The 21,662-nt window shown below is 45.6% G+C and overlaps 2 protein-coding genes across 8 annotated transcripts in view; one reads left to right on the top strand and one right to left on the bottom strand.

Moving 5' to 3' along the window:
* Positions 1 to 4,113, top strand: part of WSB2 (WD repeat and SOCS box containing 2) — a 30,305-nt gene extending 26,192 nt beyond the window's left edge. For all 5 annotated transcript variants that reach the window (XM_030821479.1, XM_012510047.2, XM_030821478.1 and 2 more), the window contains 4 exons: positions 295 to 467; positions 1,490 to 1,600; positions 1,716 to 1,823; positions 2,442 to 4,113. In XM_030821479.1, coding sequence (XP_030677339.1) covers positions 295 to 467; positions 1,490 to 1,600; positions 1,716 to 1,823; positions 2,442 to 2,604 — 555 coding nt within the window. In that variant the 3' untranslated portion in view covers positions 2,605 to 4,113. The remainder of the gene's footprint in view (positions 1 to 294; positions 468 to 1,489; positions 1,601 to 1,715; positions 1,824 to 2,441) is intronic.
* A 446-nt stretch (positions 4,114 to 4,559) lies between these two features.
* On the bottom strand, positions 4,560 to 20,411 carry RFC5 (replication factor C subunit 5). 3 transcript variants are annotated; one of them, XM_030821481.1, is made up of 12 exons: positions 20,334 to 20,411; positions 19,874 to 19,992; positions 17,634 to 17,698; positions 17,002 to 17,138; positions 15,781 to 15,860; positions 14,391 to 14,464; positions 11,751 to 11,910; positions 10,934 to 11,015; positions 9,747 to 9,876; positions 8,733 to 8,810; positions 6,964 to 7,018; positions 4,560 to 5,609 (listed from the first exon to the last, which is right to left on the bottom strand). In XM_030821481.1, exons 2-12 carry the CDS (start codon positions 19,936 to 19,938, stop codon positions 5,513 to 5,515), a joined length of 1,023 nt encoding a protein of 340 aa, XP_030677341.1. In that variant the 5' UTR covers positions 19,939 to 19,992; positions 20,334 to 20,411; the 3' UTR covers positions 4,560 to 5,512. The 3 variants fall into 3 exon arrangements, with proteins under 3 accessions (XP_030677341.1, XP_003274494.1, XP_030677342.1); XM_003274446.4 differs by lacking the exon at positions 20,334 to 20,411 and having other exon boundaries at positions 19,874 to 20,065; XM_030821482.1 differs by lacking the exon at positions 20,334 to 20,411 and having other exon boundaries at positions 17,634 to 17,676; positions 19,874 to 19,949.
* Between the last annotated feature and the right edge of the window lie 1,251 nt (positions 20,412 to 21,662).

Raw genomic sequence — 21,662 nt, 5'->3', positions numbered from 1 at the left:
CTCAGAAGTCTCTGCACATGCGTTTCAGCGGGGGTCTTCCTAAGGCTGGTCTGGTTTATTCTCTTATAGTGAGCTCCTTGAGCATGCCCATTGGTTTAAATCCTCAAGAATCCAGACCAGTTACCTTATTTAAACCTATACCACAGGTTCTGGAAGAGCTGTAGAAAAGGGATAGAGAATCAGCTTGACCTGGCCGCAGGGCCTGCAGATTTGGTGGTGGTACCTTTCCCTCCCTCCGTTTGAGTCCTAAGCACTTTGCTTCTGCCCTAACCAGGCACTTCTTACTTTCCACAGGTCTTTCTATGGAGCATGAGGTCCTACACGTTAATTCGGAAGCTAGAGGGCCATCAAAGCAGTGTTGTCTCTTGTGACTTCTCCCCCGACTCTGCCCTGCTTGTCACGGCTTCTTACGATACCAATGTGATTATGTGGGACCCCTACACCGGCGAAAGGCTGAGGTCACTCCAGTAAGGACTGAATCCCTGCTATGACTTTTTTGTGGGGGGACTGATGAGGAAACTGCCTGGGATTAGACATGTCTCTTTTAGAATCTGGGACATGGGAGGGGACAAGCTGGATAAAAAGGCACAGTGGGTCTCTTTTTCTTTTGAGACGGCGTCTCGCTCTGTCACCCAGGCTGGAGTGCAGTGGCACAGTCTTGGATCACTGCAACCTCCACCTCCCGGGTTCAAGCGATTCTCCTGCCTCAGCCTCCCGAGTAGCTGGGGCTACAAGCGTGTGCCACCAGGTCCGGCTAATTTTTGTATTTTTAGTAGAGATGGGGTTTCACCATGTTGGCCAGGCTAGTCTCAAACTCCTGACCTCAGGTGATCCACCGCCTCAGTGTCCCAAACTGCTATTATAGGCATGAGCCACTGTGCATGGCCTGGTTCATTTCTTCTTAGTGATGGCTTGTCAATTAAGCCCTCTCAAGTAGCTTTGAGTGTCTTCCAGTCTCCCGATTCAGGCAGCTGTGTGTACTTCTTCGGAATCAGCATTATGAAGCCTCAATATGACTCTTTATTTCCATTTACTAATAACTGTAGTAACAAGTTCAGAAAGAGCCTCTTATCGAAACTGTGCTTTCCAAAATGAGTTTCATGTTCTCACAAACTTGGTCTCCTTTTTCCTTTTGTGTCTGTTGTTTTATGAAGCAAATAATAGGCAGTCCTATAATTATCATGTATCTTAGCCTAAAAAAGACTTGCAGTTTCTATTGTGGCATTAAAGTGAGGGCTGACCTACTTTGCATAAGCAAATTAGCACAAGGAAGTGTTAGTAACCCTTCAGCCCCTCCACAGGACACCTGGAGCCTTCTGAGATACCCTTTTTTTCCAGTGTGCAAATCCCAAGCTTTTCCACGAGGGGCACACAATGCATCTTGAGCCCTTTTGTAGCCAGGGCAGTTTGGCTTCCTGCTTGGGGTGACGATGGAGGGTGGAAAGCAGCCATCACTCCAGGCCTGCCATCCTGTTTCTTTCCTTCCCAGCCACACCCAGGTTGACCCCGCCATGGATGACAGTGATGTCCACATTAGCTCACTGAGATCTGTGTGCTTCTCTCCGGAAGGCTTGTACCTTGCCACGGTGGCAGATGACAGGTAACAAACTCTCTTTACATGGCCTCAGAACAAGTGCTTGCGAGTAATGGCAGCAAGACCCTCTTGGTCTGGCCCTGGGTCAGCTAATGTACAGATGTTCTCTCTCCCCATCCAGACTCCTCAGGATCTGGGCCCTGGAACTGAAAACTCCCATTGCATTTGCTCCTATGACCAATGGTCTTTGCTGCACATTTTTTCCACATGGTGGAGTCATTGCCACAGGGTATGTATTTGTTAGCTGAACAGATGGGTGGTGCTTTCTGCTGAGTATACCATGGAGCTTTTTAAGGAAAGAAACCATCTAGAATTTTCTTGCCTATGAGGAAACCTTTAAGGCAATTCAAGATTATATAAAACTCAAATGATTGATTTTGCTAATAACAGTGTCCCATTTTCTCTGAATATTTAACCTAAATGTAATTAAAGACCTGTAAGTCATGCCACCTAATGGGCCAAGTTCACAAGGGAGAATAAAATTGAGATGATGCATAATATATGGGAAACCATTTAGGGCCAAAAGACCACTTTACAGGTAACATCTATAATTCAGTAGGTGGCACTCTTCCCCCTATTACTTTTGAACCAACTGTGGTCAGATTTAGAAAGGGCTGTGCCAAGAGAGAGCACTTTGTTATCACAGGTGTCTTGAGTTTTTCGAATCCTATCAGCAGCTTTAATTATTCAGCACCACAACTTTTACATCCATTTCTACGGTCAGGGTTCCATTTCACTCTCCGAAGTCTCCTGCTCTTTCCAGTCAAAATAGAAACATGAGTATCCGTCCTCATGAAAACATGAACATCCAAGCTCTGTGTTAGCATCAGTTTCTGTTTCATTCCAGGACAAGAGATGGCCATGTCCAGTTCTGGACAGCTCCTAGGGTCCTGTCCTCACTGAAGCACTTATGCCGGAAAGCCCTTCGAAGTTTCCTAACAACTTACCAAGTCCTAGCACTGCCAATCCCCAAGAAAATGAAAGAGTTCCTCACATACAGGACTTTTTAAGCAACACCACATCTTGTGCTTCTTTGTAGCAGGGTAAATCGTCCTGTCAAAGGGAGTTGCTGGAATAATGGGCCAAACATCTGGTCTTGGATTGAAATAGCATTTCTTAGGGATTGTGAATAGAATGTAGCAAAACCAGATTCCAGTGTACTAGTCATGGATCTTTCTCTCCCTGGCATGTGAAAGTCAGTCTTAGAGGAAGAGATTCCACTTGCACGGCAACAGAGCCTTACCTTAAATCTTCAGTCCAGTTACGAACAGCAAGTGTTGAACTCTTTCTGGTTGTTTTGATTCAAAGTGCAGTTACTGATGTTGTTTTGATTATACAACTAAGTAGGCCTCCAGAGCCTCTCTAGGGGCAGAGCAGCTCACGCTCCCTCCACTGGGAAGGATGGCTTCTGCCTAGTAGCTATCCTTGTGTTTCTGATGCAGTGGTAGCATTGGTTCAAGTTCTCTCCTGCTGTGGTCGGAGTTGCTTCGATGTTGGCCAAGTGCTTTTCTTCTTGGGCTCCCTTCTGACCTGCAGGACAGTTTTCCTGGAGCCATTTGGTATGAGGTATTAATTTAGCTTAACTGAATTACAGGGGAATCAGGCCGTGCTCCTGACCGATCCAGACACTATTACTGGCTTTTCTTTTTTTTTTTTTTTAACAATGGTGTGCATGTGCAGGAAATGACAAATTTGTATGTCAGATTATACAAGGATGTATTCTTAAACTGCATGACTATTCAGATGGCTACTGAGTTATCAATGGCCATTTATTAGCATCATATTTATTTGTATTTTCTCAACAGATGTTAAGGTACAGCTGTGTTTTTCTCGATTATCTAAAAACCATAGTACTTAAATTGAACAGTTGCAAAGATGTCTTAATTGTGTAAAGAATTGGTGTAGTCATGACTTTAGCTGATACTCTTATGTACGAGATCTGTCTCTGCTGTTTAACTTCGTTGGATTAATCAGCTGGTTTCAACTCTACTGCGAAACAAAAATAGCTCCTTAAAAGTACTGTTCTCCTTCAGTGGCATGTAGTTATCTAATCAAGACACCTCATTCAAACAAAACCTGCCTTAGGAAAATTTAATATATTTTAAATTATTTTAAAAGAAATACAACATCTTATTCTTTAGCTTTCTTAATCGGTGCTTTATGGAGGCCAGTGTAATGTTACATGACTCGTTGAGAAAGTTGAGGAATTTCCTCTACCACCTTTGTTGCTTGAAGAAAAACATGTCTTTTCAAAATGAGAGGCTTTCATTGAAGGAAAGAAAAAAAAAAAACAGTTAAAAGCTTTTGGTTCTCTGTTTCATTTTTTTCCATTAAGAAAAAAAAAAGTCCCCTTTTAAAACAAGCAGGGCTGGGTGTGACGGCACATGCCTGTAATCCCAGCACTTTGGGAGGCTGAGGTGGGAGGACTGCTTGAGCCCAGGAGTTCAAGATCAGCCTGGGCAACAGAATGAGATAAGACCCCCATCTTTATTTAAAAAAAAAAAAAAATAGCCAAAAAACTTAGTGTGGTGCTAGTGTGCACGGTAGCCCCAGCTACTCAGGGGGCTGAGGATGTGGAGGCATTTGCCTGTGGTTCTGTGGTTCCGGCTACTCAGGAGGCTGAGGTGGGAGAACTGCTCGAGCCTGGGACATGGAGGCTATAGCGAGCCATGATCGTGTCATGGTATTCCAGCCTAGGTGACACAGCATGATCTTGCCTCAAAAAATAAACACATAAAACAAGTAGTACAGCGGAAGAGCTGGGAATGGATTGGCCAACGTTTACATTTCATGGTTATTTTGAAGTTCCAGGTACAGCAGAGGCTGAGCCTCTGGGTGGTTTGAGGCCTGGTTGGCCATCAGATTTAGCTTCATACTTTGCCGCTGTCCTTAAGAGGGTGAGTCCTCCATGAACAAAGGGAATAGTGACTTTTTCCATTTGACAGTTTAAGAATTTGATACTTTATAAAGAACAACATCCAAAGTAAGTTTATTCTGTGATATTAGAAGACAGGTTTTCATATAAATGCAAGTTTGACAAAGTCAGCATCTTTCTAGCTGTCTAAGGAAGAGTCACTTGTAACACAGCCAGCCAGCAGGCTGCTTTGTTTTTTATTATAAAGAACACTAACACAAATGCAGCATGATTGCTGTAAAATAAATGTGAAATTTGTACAAAAGTCCCAGCCCTTCCGCAGTTCTAGGTTTACTGTCGGGCTCAATCTTACTTGCCCCGCTCCTGCACGAAAACAAGTGCGTTTTACACAGCCTCTGCCCCTCAGTGGCATAGTTTAAGGCTCTGTATTATATTTAAAATTAAGGTTTTTTTTCCTATCATCCACATCAATTTGGAACCTGCTGGTAACTCTTCTACCACAGAGGGTAAATAAAAAGACCAGTTTTTAAAGCAAGAGGATTCAGCTCATCTTATAAAAGTATAATAGTTTTGGCCAGACATCCGTTAACATCTGTTTAAATTAGATACAGACACAATGCCAAATATTAGAATCATAAATGTAATTTTAGAGATGATGTTTACCTTGAGTAGGAAGACACTTGGACCAGATTAAATTTGAAAGTCTTCTGTTCCAGACCAAAATGGGGTAGGCTAATTCCCTGTCATCCAAGCAACTAAAAGGTAAAAACCTTATAACTTTAAAATAAAAAAGGTTATTTTTTCCCCTATAAAAGACAGGCAGTATGAGTTACACATTAAAATTATTTTGTACATCCCTGCTCCAAACAACCACAAAAATGGTACTTGTTAAATGCCTGCCCATCCTCTCCTGGAAGGGAGTTTTTCCAAGATTTGGGGTGACTGGTTCATCCCACAGCCCCAGGCAGCAGTTTATCCTGGAACTGTCCTCTGTTCTCCCGTCACTGCTGAGCCCTGAGAATTGTGAACGGCCCTCGGAGCATCTACGCCTCTGCAACAATCAGGTCTCTGGTGACTTGAAATGCAGCAATGAGGGAGCTCAGCTGGATCTTCTCGTTGGTGCCAACAGAAAGCCTGTACCTAAGAGAAACCAAACACAGGGTAAGAAAAAAGACACCAAACAGCTGCCTTTTCTTAAGGGAATAAGAGATCTGGGGCTGAAAATCTGTTGAAGGAGTGGGGATGGGAATTGATAAAACAAATTTACCCTGGATGGCAATCTTGTATGTGTCCCCCCTAACATTTTCTTCTCTGCCCTACACATTGATCTATAAATGTGATGTTTCAAACTCGTAAGGACACATCCAATTTTAAAAATTATTAGGTATCAGGCCGGGCACGGTGGTTCACACCTGTAATCCCAGCACTTTTGGAGGCGGGCCAATCACTTGAGGCCAGCCTGGCCAACATGGTGAAACCCCTGTCTCTACAAAACAAACAAACAAAAAACAAAAATTAGCTGGGCATGGTAGTGCATGCCTATAAATCCCAGCTCCTCAGGAGGCTGAGGCAGGTGAATCACTTGAACCTGGGAGGCAGAGGTTGCAGTGAGCCGAGATTGCGTCACTGTACTCCAGCCTGGGCGACAGAGTGAGACTCTGTCTCAAAAAAAGAAAAAAAAGAAATTATTAGGTATCAACAGTGGTGTTCTGAACTTAACTTTGTCCTAACTATACAGATATACAAAATTTATGTAATGAAGAATTATTTCGTCGGCAAAATACGTTAAGAGGGAAACAAAACAGAGATTTCCTTCCTCTTAATTAAGCCATTTCACTGGGAAGTTTGGCTGATATATCGGTGGGTCTGTGGTCTAGTCAGTAAAGCAGGACACTGGAGTTCATCTCGCCACCTTTTAAATGCCCAGCCACTGAGAGCAAAATCGTCATATTCACAATACAATGAGGAGAGGTGACCTAATTTGTGCCTGTGAAAGCCAATGCCACAAATTAGAGTTGGCCTACGCTGACGTCTGTGTTGAACCCAATGCTCTGTCTACTTAAATGATAGCTGCCAGCTTCACTGGGGGCTGATAACAGTGTTTACGGAACCAGGCAAAGCAGAAAATTGAGTTTGTGTTTACTTTTCCCCCCAATATGCTTTAGTATGCCAAAATGCCTTAATAACAGCTGGGTGGTTGAAGGCCTCCCAAATAAGAGCATTTTCAGAATCAATGTGGGCCGAGCCTGTGAGGTCCAAGGAGAGGCCTTCATCTCAGATATGTAACTGATCTGTACTTGACCTGTGAATTTATCCCCATGTTCTTTAAGCAGCTCACACCCTTCCCCACATTCCATTTAATATCACCAGACTAGATTGTACCGTATGTGAACGATTTAGGAAAAAAAACTGAAACCAAGAAAGTTGAAACAAATAACTCACAACAGGGGAAAAAAGGAGGAAAAGAATTAAAACTGGGACAAGAAGTACTCACTCAATGTCTGCCATTTTGGTCAATAAATGTATTCGAACTGAAGATGGAAAGTCAACTGAGGGAAAAACAAAATCAAACGAGTTAGGTCACTCTCTGCTGTCAAAAAACCCAGAGGACAAATGAGTTTCAACATCAAATCCTTAACACTGAACTAGTCCTGAGGCCTCAGCCTGCTCACTAGATACCAGACCTCTAAGAAAGTAGAAACAGTGCTGGTTTCATACTTTTTACCCACTCGATTTTGTGCTTTATAGGGTAGTCAAAAAGGAAAATGAGCAGATACCAAAGTGATCCTAAGAGAACCAAAGATCACACTGCTCTTAGCAGCTGGGTAGCTCTACAAGTTAACTTCAATGCTGAGTTCCCACTTGCTGTTTTTATCTTATATTTTACTTTATTTTGAGACAGGGTCTCGCTCTCTTGCCCAGGCTGGAGTGCCATGGCATGGCGTGATCATGACTCACTGCAGCCTTGACCTCTTGGGCTTGAGGGATCCTCACCTCAGCCTCTTGAGTAACTGGGGCTACAGATGTGTGCCACCTTGCCTGGCTGTTTTGTATTTTTTGTAGAGATGGGGTTTCACCATGTTGCCCAGGCTGGTCTTAAACTCCTGGGCTCAAGTGATCCACCCATTTCGACCTCCCAGAGTGTTGGGATTACAGGCGTCAGCCACCGTACTGATCCTGTCCCCATTTAAAAACCAAGCACAAACAACTGATTTTTTAAAGTTGGTTTATGCTCAGCTTCCACAATCAAGGTGCAGAGCTGGGCCTGAGCCAACCATACCTTGGGCAGAAGGCATGGCATGGGCCAGCCAGGAAGAGGCCTGTGAAGGCCTGGGCAGAACCAACATTCATTGACCCAGTTAAGTCTCCACTGCAGTTGGCCACTGTGGAGGGAAGAGCTTCTCCGAAAGCCTACACAAGTCACCTGGAGAGCTCAGAGAATATGGATGCCTGGTTGTCCTCCGAGAAGCTGACTTAATTTGTCTGGAGCGCCCCTATCTGCTGCCAAGGTTGAGAACCAATTCTGTGTGTAGAAGGTACAGGCAAGTGTGGAACTTAAGATGTTTTCCTTAAGCCTGCTTTGGTTTACATGGTTTACATATCTTCTCTTCCTTTTCTGGGAATATATATCTAGATAGATAGAGACTTTTTTTTTTTTTTAGAAATGTGAATTAATATATACTACTTACTGCTATAAAATATAAACCCCTAGAGGAAATAAAGTTAGCCTCCAGGAGTTTTCACTTTCCCCAGCAGTTCTAGATATTAAAAGAGGGTTTATGGAACAAAGTTTTTTTTTTTTTTTTTTTTGAGATGAACTCTAGCTCTGCCGCCCAGGCTGGAGTGCAGTGGCAAATGTTGGCTCACTGCAACCTCCACCTCCCAGGTTCAAGTGATTCTCCCACCTCAGCCTCCCAAGTAGCTGGGATTACAGGCATGCGCCACCACGGTGGGCTAATTTTTTGTATTTTTAGTAGAGATGGGGTTTCACCATGTTGCCCAGGCTGGTCTTGAACTCCTGACCTCAGGTGATCTGCCTGCTTCGGCCTCCCAAAGTGCTAGGATTACAGGCTTGAGCCACCGTACCCAGCTCTGGAACAAAATTTTAAACAGTGGCAAGACAGAACTGCTAACAAGAAGGGTCTGATTTACACTTCATTAGTTTCTTTACTTCAAGAATGAAGCCTCCTGTCCTAACCATCCTTAATCCCAAAGCAGGCTACCTTCTCCACAGCTTCTCAGCTGGGGGATAATGTAAGTTACCTCTATGCACAAACAAGTGTATCTCTGTCAGGATATCATGCAGTGCCAACCCCTTCAGAGTTTTCAACTCTGTAATATCTAGAGGAGCAGTTAAGGCAAAGGGAACAAGTTCCAGAACAAATACACTGCAGAGAATTTTGAATCCAAACCCGGGCAAGAGACTTCTTAAAGTAGGGCTTTTAATCCCAACACAACTGTTTCTCTTTCAACTTGAAGCTGTATGTGTTGGACTCCAATTCTTTATTTTTCTTTGTTTCATCTTCAGTAAGGGCTTTCTGAAAGATAGAGTTGTACCTCCTTCTAGTAGAGAGTAAAGCCAACTGCATTTTCTTTTCCTTTCTTTTTTTTTTTTTTTTTTTAAGATGGAGTCTCCCTCTGTCACTGAGGCTGGAGTACAGTGGCATGACCTTGGCTCACTGCAACCTCTGCCTCCCGGGTTCAAGCAGTTCTCATGCCTCAGCCTCCCGAGTAGCTGGAACTACAGGCACCCCCACCACGCCCGGCTAATTTTTGTATTTTTAGGAGGGACGGCGTTTCGCCATGTTGGCCAGGCTGGTTTTGAACCCCTGACCTCAAGTGATCTACCTGACTCAGCCTCCAAAAGTACTGGGAGTACAGGCATGAGCCACCACACCCAGCCCCAAATGCATTTTCAAAAAGGCTTCGTATCACCATTCCTAGCCTTTAATTTTATAGCACAAGAGCTTATCACTATCACTGACCACTTGAAAATTCCTGCATCTTCAATGCCAAGGCCTAAGGTTTTCTCCCATCTGTGAGTGAAGCTGCTTCAAGCCTTACCCTGACTTGAAGGTCAGAGTCCTCCAAGAACAACTCTGAAGTGCTAAAGACAAGTACCCACTCCACCTACAGACATCTCACCCCCACAACAAGCTGACCAGAGTTGCCTGCAGCCAGTCATCCTTTGCCAGCAAGGTGTGGGTGCTGGCTGCAACCTGAACTCCTGGGGCCACCTTCAGGTCTCGGTGGCCAGGAGGTCATGAGAAAGGATACTTCTGTAGGCTGTGGTGAAATCTTGATTCAACATCCAGTCCAGGATGTTGGCAATGTCTGACTTGAGCGGGTGCCCAGTGCAGGTGTAGACAGTCTCCTCTGTCACCTTCCCAAAGGCCATATTGGTGCTCTGTGCAGATAGAGGGGGAAAGGGGAGATCACAGTGGCTGTCACAGCCGCCACCAAGCTGCAGGGAGCCAAGAAGAAATTGCCAAGGCAGCAATGCAGGTGGGCAGCAAAGTTCCATGGGCACAAGGCAATGGGAACCCACATATTCAACACGGGAGAGTCATCTCATCAGAGGATGCCACAGCCTGTTGGCTATTGCAGTGCCAAATCCTTCCCTCCCTTTGCCTTCTTTGCAACAAATGATTCTTTTTGTTTTTAAAACATTTTCTTTTGCTTTCTCTTTGTTTTTCGAGACAGGGTCTTGCTCTGTTGCCCAGGCTGAAGTGCACTGGCATGATCATGGCTCACTGTAGCCTCGACCTCCTAGGCTCGAGTCACCCTCCTGCCTCAGCCTCCTGAGTAGATGGGACTACAGGCGTGCACCACCACACCTGGCTCATGTTTCTTTAGTGGAGACAGAGTCTCACTATGTTGCCCAGGCTGGTCTCCAGCTCCTGGGCTCAGGCAATCCACCTCCCTCGGCATCCCTAAGTGCTGGGATTACAGGTGTGAGCCACCATACCTGGCCTGCAACAAGTGATTTTTTCAATTAATCAAAATACAAAGTGAGGAGGAGGAATCCTGCAGGTTATGAGATCAAGGTCTTACCAGCTGTAGATTTCTAAATTTTCAGATTGATCATGCCTTTGCTTAGGTCTTTCTTAAAAAACTATTACAAAACAATGACTCAGGATTTGCTGGGACCAGGCCGGGCATGGTGGCTCATGCCTGTAATCCCAGAACTTCAGGAAGCCAAGGCAGATGGATCACTTAAGGTCAGGAGTTCGAGACCAGCCTAGCCAACATGGCAAAACCCCATCTCTACTAAAAATACAAAAATTAGTAGGGCGTGGTAGTGGGCACCTGTAATCCCAGCTGCTCAGGAGGCAGGAGATTCGCTCGAACCCAGGAGGCGGAGGTTGCAGTGAGCTGAGATTGCACGATTGCACTGCTGCACTCTAGCCTGTGTGACAGAGCAAGACTCTGTCACAAAAAAAAAGGATTTGCTGAGACCATACCTGCAAAATGTTCAGAGCCCTGCGCATGTCTCCGCTGGAAAGAGTGACTAGTGCTTTCATTCCATCTTCACTTATATCAACTCTGAAAGAAATAAGCAAAAGGGATTTATGAGGCCCCCTGAGAGCACCAGCATTCACCAAAGGAACAAGATGGCCTGGAATGATTAAGGCGTTAAAGGAATGAAGGAAAGAGAGGAACAGAGTTAATAATCTCCTGATCTATATGATCTAGAATTCACTCTGGTTTTTAGGGACCTGGGCTTCACATTAGAAGTCACAGCCAACCAAAATCGAGAACAGCCTGTATTTAGGAACAAGCATTCTCCCATGGAGCCAGTCGCCTTGAATTCTGCTCTCTGGGGAGGACAGAGGCCTGGCACAAGCCATGATCACACAGCCGAAACTCCTCCTTTACAACAAGCAGCTGCTCAGGTCGGCTACTTGCTTGGCATCTGATTACACAGAATGTGATGTCTTAGAACCTTCCCTTCTAGTCTAAAAAGGCTGGAAGCATCTTTGCAGAAGGGACTCAGCAGCCTGCAGTTTCCAATGACAAAGAAAAGTAGGAGGAAATTGGGACAGCTTCCAGGGGAGGAGGATGGAATCAAGAAAAATGAAGTACCAAATGACTTTTATGAGGAATGGCCTTGACACAGCAGAGAAAATGATAGCAGTGAACGGTCCCCAGTGCCTCCCCTGTGCTAGGCACTCTGCAAAGTCGTTTTCCAACATCCTCTCCTCTACATACGAACCAGCCAGTCATCCCACAAGCCTGTTTCTACTACACTCCATCCCCAAAGGCCCGCAAAATACTCACTTCTCTTCTTCCACGACATGTTCCAGGCGGGGAACCATGAGTTCGGGAGTCAGGGGACCGAACCGAAACCTTGTGCAGCGGGATTGCAAGGCAGGGATGATCTTTGACAGATAGTTACAGATGAGGCAGAATCTGGTATTTTCTGTGAATTTCTCAATTACTGGTAAGAGAAAATAAAACCACCTCATGTCAAAGTCCATTCTGATTTTTCAGAGAGCCCAGAAAACTTGAATTTTTCTGTGGTCACAAGGGTATACGAAAAGATTCAAGACTGTAAACAAGTGAGGATGTTGGCCGGGCACAGTGGCTCACGTCTGTAATCCCAGCACTTTGGGAGGCTGAGGCGGGAGGATCACTTGAGATCAGGAGTTCAAGACCAGCCTGGCCAACATGGCAAAACCTCTACTGAAAATACAAAATTTAGCCAGGTGTGGTGGCACATGCCTGTAATCCCAGCTACTTGGGAGGCTGAGGCAGGAGAATTGCTTAAATCCGGGAGGTGGAGGTTGCAGTGACCCAAAACCATTCCACTGCACTCCAGCGTGGGCAACAGAGTGAGACTCTGTCTCAAAAAGGAAAGAATGTAAACAAGTGAGGATGCAGCCTACGACAAGACAGGGCAGTGCTGGCCTGTTCAGATCAGAGATTAGCCACTCCTCTTTTTTTTTTGAAACAGAGTCTCGCTCTGTCACCCAGGCTGGAGTGCGTGGCACGATCTTGGCTCACTGCAACCTCTGCCTCCCAGGTAAAAGCGATTCTCCTGCCTCAGCCTCCCGAGTAGGTGGGACTACAGACACGTGCCACCATGCCCGGCTAATTTTTTATATTTTTAGTAGAGACGGGGTTTCACCATGTTAGCCAGGATAGTCTCGATCTACTGACCTCATGATTCGCCCGCCTTGGCCTACCAAAGTGCTGGGATTACAGGCATAAGCCACTGTGCCAGGCCAATTTTTGTATTTTTAGTAGAGACGGGGTTTCATCATGTTAGCCAGGCTGTTCTCGAACTCCTGACCTCAAGTGATCTGCCTGCCTCAGCCTCCCAAAGTACTGGGATTACAGGTGTGAGCCACTGCGCCCTACCTAGCCACTCCTCTTTCACAAACTGGTAAACATGCCTCTGTGGGATTTTACGAAATGCTTCCTTTTTACCATTTGCCATGATTCTGGCACTTTTGCCATGTAATCCCATTAAGATTATGAGACCTCCTTTTACATAAAATTATATTTGGCAGGTTGATGATTCTTCACCTTCTATGGGCAGGGAGGGGGGTGTCTTTTTGCAGACTTTTCCATGGAGACTGTCTGGAGGCCTTAGAGCACTCAAGGGAGCAATAACCAGAACAAAGAGTTGCTTATGACACCAGTTCCATTCTGTAGGTACCCAGTGTTCTCACATGGGGATCTGCCCAGAATGACAGTCACTCGGCAGAACAAGATGCCGAAGAAAGGCTGCCAAGTTTCTAGGACCAGAAGATATTCTCACTGTCCTCCTCCTCCTCCTCCTCCTCCTCCTCCTCCTCCCTCCTCCTCCCCCTCCTCTCCTCCTCCACCTCCCGCTAACCTCCTCCTCTGCCTTCTCCTCCCCTTCTCCTCCTCACCCCTTCCTCTTCCCCCTCCTCCTCCTCCCCCTTCCCCCGTCCTTCTCTTAAACATGTGCTGCCATCTACTCCCTCCCCACAAACTCCTAAAGATCGTTCTTCTCTCAAAGCTGATTCACTTGGAATCTTAATAAGAGATGACAAGTGTCCTTTAAGAGAAAAGAACTGCTCTAGGCCCCTGAAGACAGACAAATCGCAGGGTGCTCTCCCTCCCCCTGCCAAATCATTCACTTGGCAAGCAGTGAAGTAATATCAGCTCTCTGAGCACCTCAACTTCAGATACGCTTTTCCTAGCTATTGTGGTTCAAAGGGTACCATTGGTAGAAAGGAAATGGTACTATTAGCAGAAAGGACTATCTGATAGTTTAAGGATGAAAGATTTTCCACACCCCATCCCATGGAAAGATATGAATTCCCAACTCTGAAGTTGAACCTAGTGTCAAAGGAGGTTGAACACCAGTGACTGGCCAGACTTAAAAGTCCCCACAGGGCTTAGCCCTTAGGCTGCTGAAGGGGAAGTTCCCACTACAGAGGTATCTAGCCTGTATCATTAGATGGGAGACACAGAGAAAGGCATAGAGATTTCTCTGGGCCAGAAGATGAAAACTGAAAACAAGCCAAGCCATATCTCACGTCCTAATTCTCCTGTAATCCTAGCACTTTGGGAAGCCGAGGTGGGTGGATCACCCAAGGTCAGGAGGTCGAGACCAGCCTGGCCAACATGGTGAAACCCCGTCTCTACTAAAAATATAAAAATCAGCCGGGTGTGGTGGTGCATGCCTGTAATCCCAGCTACTCGAGAGGCTGAGGTCAGAGAATCGCTTGGACCCAGGAGGCAGAGGCTGTAGTGAGCCAAGATCGCACCACTGCACTCTGGCCTGGGCGACAGAGCAAGACTCTGACTCAAAAAAAAAAAAAAAAAAAAAAAAAAAACTCCCCCCCACCAAAAAAAACAATAACAACAGCAACAAACACGAAGTTCCTAATTCTCCTTCCAGTGTGCGCGCCAGCCCAAACACTCCACAGCGCCTCTGCTTACCTCTTCGCAAGGCATTCTGGGCGTCCTGAGTCATGGCGTCTGCTTCATCCAAGATCACTAGCTTAAAGCCTTTCCTAGAAAAACAAATGGTGCTGTCTAAAGATTTCTTCAATCTCACCTCAGCATCTGGGCTCAAACCTACATCTTCCCATTGTGCCATTGGGCCCTGTCTCAGAAAGACAATTTCTTCTAGAACTTTGGCCAAGGCAGACATCTTTGGCCACTCAGGGAGGAAATGCCCCATCACTCCTTCAACCCTTGGTGGGAATGGAGGAGACTTCTCTACTTCTGTGCGCTGTGTGCTCTGGCATCTTCACTTTCCTCCACGTAGCACCCTACCATGCTACTGCTTTTCCCATCTCCCTCACGCACGCCTCAGTCTCTCACCCTTTTGCTTTTTTTAAGATGAAGTTTTTGCTCTGTTGCCCAGGCTGGAGTGCAGTGCCGCGATCTTGGCTCACTGCAACCTCTGCCTCCCGGGTTCAAGCGATTCTCCTGCCTCAGCCTCCCGAGTGGCTGGGATTACAGGCACCCACCACCATGCCGAGATAAGTTTTGTATTTTTAGTAGAGACGAGGTTTCACTATGTTGGCCACGCTGGTCTTGAACTCTTGACCTCAGGTGATCCACCTGCCTAGGCCTCCCAAAGTGCTAGGATTACAGGTGTGAGCCACTGCGCCCGGCCCTCACCCTTTTTCTTTCTTTTTTTTTTTTTTTTTTTAGCCACCATCCTAGTTGTCCTTCCTGATCTCAATTTATTTTTAAATTCAAACTAGCTCATCCAGTCTTAGGGTAATCTAACCAGTTCTCAGGAACTAAAAATGAAGTTAATGCTCCCCTAAAGAACTTGGTAATACAGGCTGGGCTTACATCTGTAATCCCAGCACTTTGGGAGGCTGCGGTGGGCAGATCGCTTGAGCTCAGGAGTTCGAGACCAGCCTAGGCAACATGGCAAAACCTCATCTACTAAAAAATACAAAAATTATTTATTTATTTATTTAGTTGGGCGTGATGGCTCACGATTGTAGTCCCAGCTACTTAGGAGGCTGAGGCTGGAGGATTGCTTGAACCCAGGAGGTGGAGGTTGCAGTGAGCCGAGATCATGCTACTGCACTCCAGCCTGTACGATAGAGGGTGACCCTGTCTCCAAAAAAAAAAGAAAAAAAAAAAAACTTGCTAATACAAGTGTAGACAACATTTTATTTTAACAGTTGCATTATAACGCTTCTTACTATCATCGCTCTCCTTTATCTCTTTTCCATGGTTGCTTTGGACAAAGTCACTTTTTTTTCAACCCATATAAACTGGCTAAGGAGAGGATTAAAAAAATTGAGCCATATCATCTTACTAATCAAAATCAAGGGAGTGAAATTACACAAATAATTCTTACTTAAATATTGTCCTTGTGCTAGCAAAGCTCAGGATCGGTCCTCGAACGATGTCTATTCCTCGGTCATCTGAAGCATTCAGCTAAATGTGGAAGACAGAAGCCAAAACAAAAACCATGCTGCTGTGCTATCTGTGAGTTCTTGGTGTTAGTGTATTTCCTCATCAGTCCAGCTCAGCAGGCTAGATCTCTATGTCTAATGATGGCTAAGAGATCATCATAAAATAAAAAATCAGTTTTACACAAACCTCACTAAATCAATAAAGATGGCTACATTACCCCCACCCTTTGAGGACAATGACTGACATAAACTGGAGAAATAATTAATTGGTATGGTTACACTGAACAGCACCTCTGGTATGAGCAGAATGATACGAATTTCAGCTACCACAATCCTAAGTTACCAAGTTCTTAATAAATGGAAATAAGGACATTAGTAGCAGCAAAGTTCTGAGACCTGCGTCTAAAAAGTAAGTTAAACTTTTCTTGCAATAGACAATACTCAGATTTTTGAATCTAAGTATATTAGTCAAGGTCCCAGCAATATACAGATGGCATACTCAAATGCAGCAATTTGAAGAGAATTAAACAAGATCTTTTTAAAGGTGTGATATAGGAAAACCATGGGGCTATGCAATACCTGTCACCCTTGAGCCTGAAGGGGTTAGTGAAGGGAGTGGCTGTAGGCACCTGGAGAGGGCTGCAGGAAAAGTACCACCTGTGAGATGTACCCTACAGGTGGGCCATGCTGCCAGCCTGTGTCAGCCGCCAGGGAAGGTCCAGGCATCACTCACTTCCTTCCCCTACCCCTGCCAAGGCCCCTATTGGCCAAACCCAACCAGGAGCCAGAGGGTAAGTGAGCTTATAGTCAGTAGAGCTCAGCCTTCCAGGCAGGAATAGGGTGAAGAAATGTGGAGAATTGATCTAGAGGGGCCATGGCAGACAGGCAGTAACCAAGTCACCATAAAGTAAGGTTTAGGGAGAAGTTGGCAATAGCAGAGAAAAAGGTGCCTAACCCTACAACTGCCCGCTAGCTGACCAACACTAATCCAGACCAAAATGACCATTATAGGAAAAAGGGAATGAAAATATCTTATTTCAAATTTACTTCTTTCCTAACTGTCTATGGGGCAACTTACTTTTAAAGTAAAATAAAACCAGCAGAACTGAAATTAAGAGACTGGAGTCCTAAGTTATTTGTAGAGTAAGAACAATCTTATTTACCTCCAAGACCATGGAACCAAATTCTTTGTCTTTATATAGCTGTTTCGCACAGGCTAGGATGGTAGATGTCTTGCCTGTCCCTGGGGGACCGTAGAGAAGCAAGTGTGGCAGTCGGTCTTCACTGATAAACTTCTGAACTGAGGATCAGGAAGGAAGAAGGGCACCATCAGTCTTTGGGAGCTGCCTCATTCACCCTGGGCCCCCGAGTTGGGCTGAAAGCTCTTCAACTCAATTCAATGTCCAAATCAGAGGCAGATGTAAGTTGATGCAGGGGCCTCATCTCTGCTTTCCTGGGGCAATTGGAATTCACTCAAAAGTGCAGCCAGTCAACAAGTATTTATTGAGTGCCTACTGTGTTACAGGCACCTTTCTGGATGCTGGCAACATCTGTGAACTTAAATGATTCTCTGTAATGCTATTTTTACTCCACTGTGTTGCAATTTTATGCTCATGTTTGTGACTTACCCACTAGACTGTAGCAACCTGAAGAAAATGAATGAATGATCTTAAAGCCACATTCTACAAAGCTCAATCAGATTCTTTGGAGTTATTACTTACGAGAGACAACATCACCAAGAAATTTATACGAGTCCCTCAACCAGGACAAGAGCAACTGACACATGGATACTTACTGGTACTCAGAATGTCCTGATGAGAAATGAGATCATTCAGGGTCTGTGGCCGGTATTTTTCAACCCTGAAATACAATTTAGTATGTATTATGACATATAGAAATGCAAGAATATTTTATGTGCAAAAGAATCCTTGCAGGTCAGGCACAGTGGCTCATGCCTGTAATCCCAGCACTTTAGGAGGCCGAGGTGGGTGGATCATTTGGGGTCAGGAGTTCAAGACCAACCAGCCTGGCCAACATGGCAAAACCCTGTCTCTATGTGTATCTCCTAGGGTCTTTGTAAGGATAGAACAACTAACAGGGCATCTGCTAACCCGATAATATGACATTCAATAAAAAATACCAAAAAAATACAAAAATTAGCTGGGCATGGTGGCATTCCCCTGTAGCCCCAGCTACCCCGAAGGCTGGGGTGGGAGAATTGCTTGAACCCGGGAGGCGGAGGTTGCAGTGAACCGAGATTGCACCACTGCACTCCAGCACTCCAGCCTGGGAGACAGAGTGAGACCCTGTCTCAAAAAAAAAAAAAAAAAAAAAAAAAGAATCCTTTCATATCCTAATTTAAAAAGGAAGAATAAAAAAGCACTTTAAGTTTGAACACAGACCAGTGGTTCTCAACCACGGGTGATTTTGTCCTCCTAGGAACATCTAGTGATATCTGGAAACATATTTAGTTGTCACAGGTGGGCAGAGGGTCCTATGGCACTTAGTGTGTAGTCTCTAGGAATGCTGTTAAACATGTTACAGTGCACAGGACAGCTCCCCCAAACCCACCCAGAGTATCTGGCCCAAAATGTCAATAGTGCTGAGGTTGAAAACTCTGTTCTAATTTCATCTTTCCAGCTGTTTGCCTATAATCTCAACCTGATGGGTACTATTTCAAAGTGCATTTGAAACTGAACTCCTACCCAAATAGCCTTCAACTATTTCTCTTCTGTCCATACAATGGAATATGATTCAGCCATAACAAGAAATGAACTACTGATACAAGCAGCAACATGCATGAACCTTGAAAACATGATGCTGAGTGAAAGAAACCAGACACAAAAGGCCACATAGTGTAGGATTCCACTTACATGAAATGTCCAGAATAGGCAAATCCATAGAGACAGAAAGCAGATTAGTGGTTGCCAGGGGCTAGAGGAAGGGGAGAATGGGGAGTAACTGTCAATGGGTACAGGATTTCCATTTGGGGTGATGAAATTTTGGAACTAGATAGCGGGAAGACTCCACAACAGTACACTGCATTCTGAATGTACTTAATGCCACTGAATTGTACATTTTAAAATGGTTACAGGATGGGCTTGGTAGCTCGCCTCTAAAAGTCCCAGTTCTTTGGAGGCTGAGGCAGGAGAATGGCTTGAACCCCAATGTTTGAGGTTACACTGAGCTGTGATCACACCACTGCGCTCCAGCCTGGGCGACAGAGCAAGACCCTGTCTCTAAAAAAATAAATACGTAAATACATAAAATAGTTACAACTGTCAATCTTCTGGGTTTTTTAAACCATAGTAAAGACAAATTCAACTAGTTACTAGACAATGACAACTTGGAGCTTTTCGAAGCCAAGCCAAATTGCTTCAAAGTCTTGGAAGCATTGCTAGAACACGGCTGTTGAAGTAGGATGGTTAAGAGTACAAGCTCTGAATTCGGACTTCCTGGATTCACCTCCAAGCCAATTTTCTAGCCTTGGACCACAGGGAAGTCATTTAACCTTTCTAAAATGCAGTTTCCTCCTGTGTAAAATTTGAAGCGGTGCCTACGTCCTACGGTCTTTGTAAGGATCGAACATGTAACAGGGCGTCTGCTAATCTAATAATATGCCATTCAATAAAAGTTGACCAGGGAGCGTTATTACTAGTTTAAAATGTGACCAATAGTCACATCGCAGGTTTTGAAGAGTGGGAAGAGGGCATTTTGGCATGGAGGCCATTGCAGGTGTCAGGAGACGCGGGATCGAACCCCTGTGCTGTCACCAGGTGCGAAAGCCGCCTTCTTCTTCGGCAAATGGAGCTGGGGGTGAAAGGGTGAGAACTGGCAAAAGTCCTAAACAGAACGGACGAGTCTGGGGAGCTGGGGGATGTCGGGGGAAACCTCTGCAGCTCGGTCCCGGCTGCAGGCCCGGGGACGACGGGAAGAGGTCGGGTTGGGGTCCGGTCACCTGCCACCCCAGCCACCTCCTCCCCGCGCGGCCGCCCGGCCCCCTCTGCCCACCGCCGCCGCTCGGCCTCCTCCTACCAGGGCAGGTTTCTGATCTTGGTCGCCGCGGGCTGCTCCTGCTGCTTGAGCGCTGAGGTCTCCATGGCGGGGAGACGAAGGTGACCAGATCCGCTGAGATCGTCGCGTCACCCAAGCGCCTGCACAGTGACCAGCCGCGACCTGACCCTGAGACCCTGGCACTTACAGTTCGCGCGCAAAAGCAACTCTCGCGAGACGCGGCCACCAGTTTCCGACTTCCTTCCTGGGTCCCGCCCCCTCGCGTTGCTAGGGCGCCGGTTGCTAGGTTACCAGGAGGCGCAGGCCGCCAGCCTTCCTCCAAGCTCCGCCCTTCCAGCCTGCTCTGAGCTCTCAGATACCCAGGCGCTTCCAGACCAGGGCAGCGGGAGAGGCAGGGCCCCCTGCAGCCCCAGTCATCATTACATATTAAGATCTCACGGCCAAAGCCAATTCCTGCCATCGCCAAGCTTCAAACACTTACGTTCAAAGGAACAAAAGCTGCCGGGGCTCAAAAAAAAAAAAAAAAAATTCTAAGAAAAAAAACAACCCCGAGTAAAACGGCTGGGTCTTGAATATAGATGCCCTTGCGAAAGGAGGCTCGCGATACCTCTCGGCCCCAAAGCTGGGAGGTGAATATTTGGAAATGAAAACAACCCCAAACAAACACAACTGCAACCTACCTATCTCCGGAATCCGTGCCCCTCGCCCAACAAAATTTAGGGAACCAACCTCCAGAAAACGACTCCAGAGACAAACAAACAGAAACTTCCAGTTGGGTTAATCTGTGTCGCTGGAAGGGTCTAGTTCATGAACACAGAGGACAGGGTCCTTGTGATCTGAGATACTGAGGAGAATCGATATCAACATTTTAGGTTTTTTTTCTGAGGTGAGGAGAATTCTAGATCACTTTTATTTTCTAATTATTTGTTGGTCTGTATTTTCTTTTCTTTTTTTTTTTTTGGAGTCTTGCTCTGTCACCCAGGCTGGAGTGCAGTGGCGCTATCTCGGCTCACTGCAACTTCTGCCTCCCGGGTTCAAGCGATTCTCTGCCTCAACCTCCAGAGTAGCTGAGATTACAGGCGCGCGCCACCATGCCTGGCTAATTTTTGTATTTTTAGTAGAGACGGGATTTCGCCATGTTGGACAGGCTGGTCTCGAACTCCTGACCTCAAGTGATCCACCCACCTCAGCCTCCCAAAGTGCTGGGATTACAGGCACGAGCCACTGCGCGTGGCCTGGTCTGTATTTTCCAGCAATGAGCATGCAAAGCATCCATATTGAAGTCTTTTCTTTTTTTTTTTTCTTTTAGCATGATGAGGAAGACAAAAATCCTGGGAGGATTTTTGAGGCTGGCCTGAGGTCAGCAGTGTTCTGATTAGGAGGTAGCAGTACTCTTTGCATCGGATTACATCACTGTCACCTGCTTCAGGAACACAGCAGAGGGACAGTGGCAAGTATGTGATGGCAGTTATGGCTTCACCCTAGCCCCTGCCTGGGGACCCCGAAGAAGGGGATCAGCTAGGGCTTGTGATGTGACAGTGCCCCTACTCTGCTTGCTCCCAGGAAACTTTAACACTGGGGGCTTAGTTCATTAGCATGCCATTTTTAAACTTTTCTTTCTTTCTTTTAAGATAAAACTGGTTTTATTCATTTTTATCTCCAGGAAGGGAATCATAAATGATTAACAAGTTTTTCTTAAATACTAAGGCTAAAAATCAGCACATGTTTACAATTAATTTGCTGACACATGCTGAGGTGAGATATAGATGCCTCTGAATTAAAGTTATAGAAACACATTAAATATTTGTCA

The sequence above is a fragment of the Nomascus leucogenys genome, chromosome 10 (genome assembly GCF_006542625.1).
Source record: "Nomascus leucogenys isolate Asia chromosome 10, Asia_NLE_v1, whole genome shotgun sequence".
In the NCBI taxonomy this organism is placed as follows: Eukaryota; Metazoa; Chordata; class Mammalia; order Primates; family Hylobatidae; genus Nomascus; species Nomascus leucogenys.
This window is presented reverse-complemented; position numbering and strand designations above follow the sequence as displayed.

Coding starts and splice junctions, on each gene's coding strand:
- RFC5 (XM_030821481.1), bottom strand. CDS start 19,938: ATGGAGACCTCAGCGCTCAAGCAGCAGGAGCAGCCCGCGGCGACCAAG. Junction 17,139..17,633: donor TCAGGACATTCTGAGTACCA/GTAAGTATCCAT, acceptor CCTGATCCTCAG/TTCAGAAGTTTATCAGTGAA. Junction 11,016..11,750: donor CATGTCGTGGAAGAAGAGAA/GTGAGTATTTTG, acceptor TATTTCTTTCAG/AGTTGATATAAGTGAAGATG.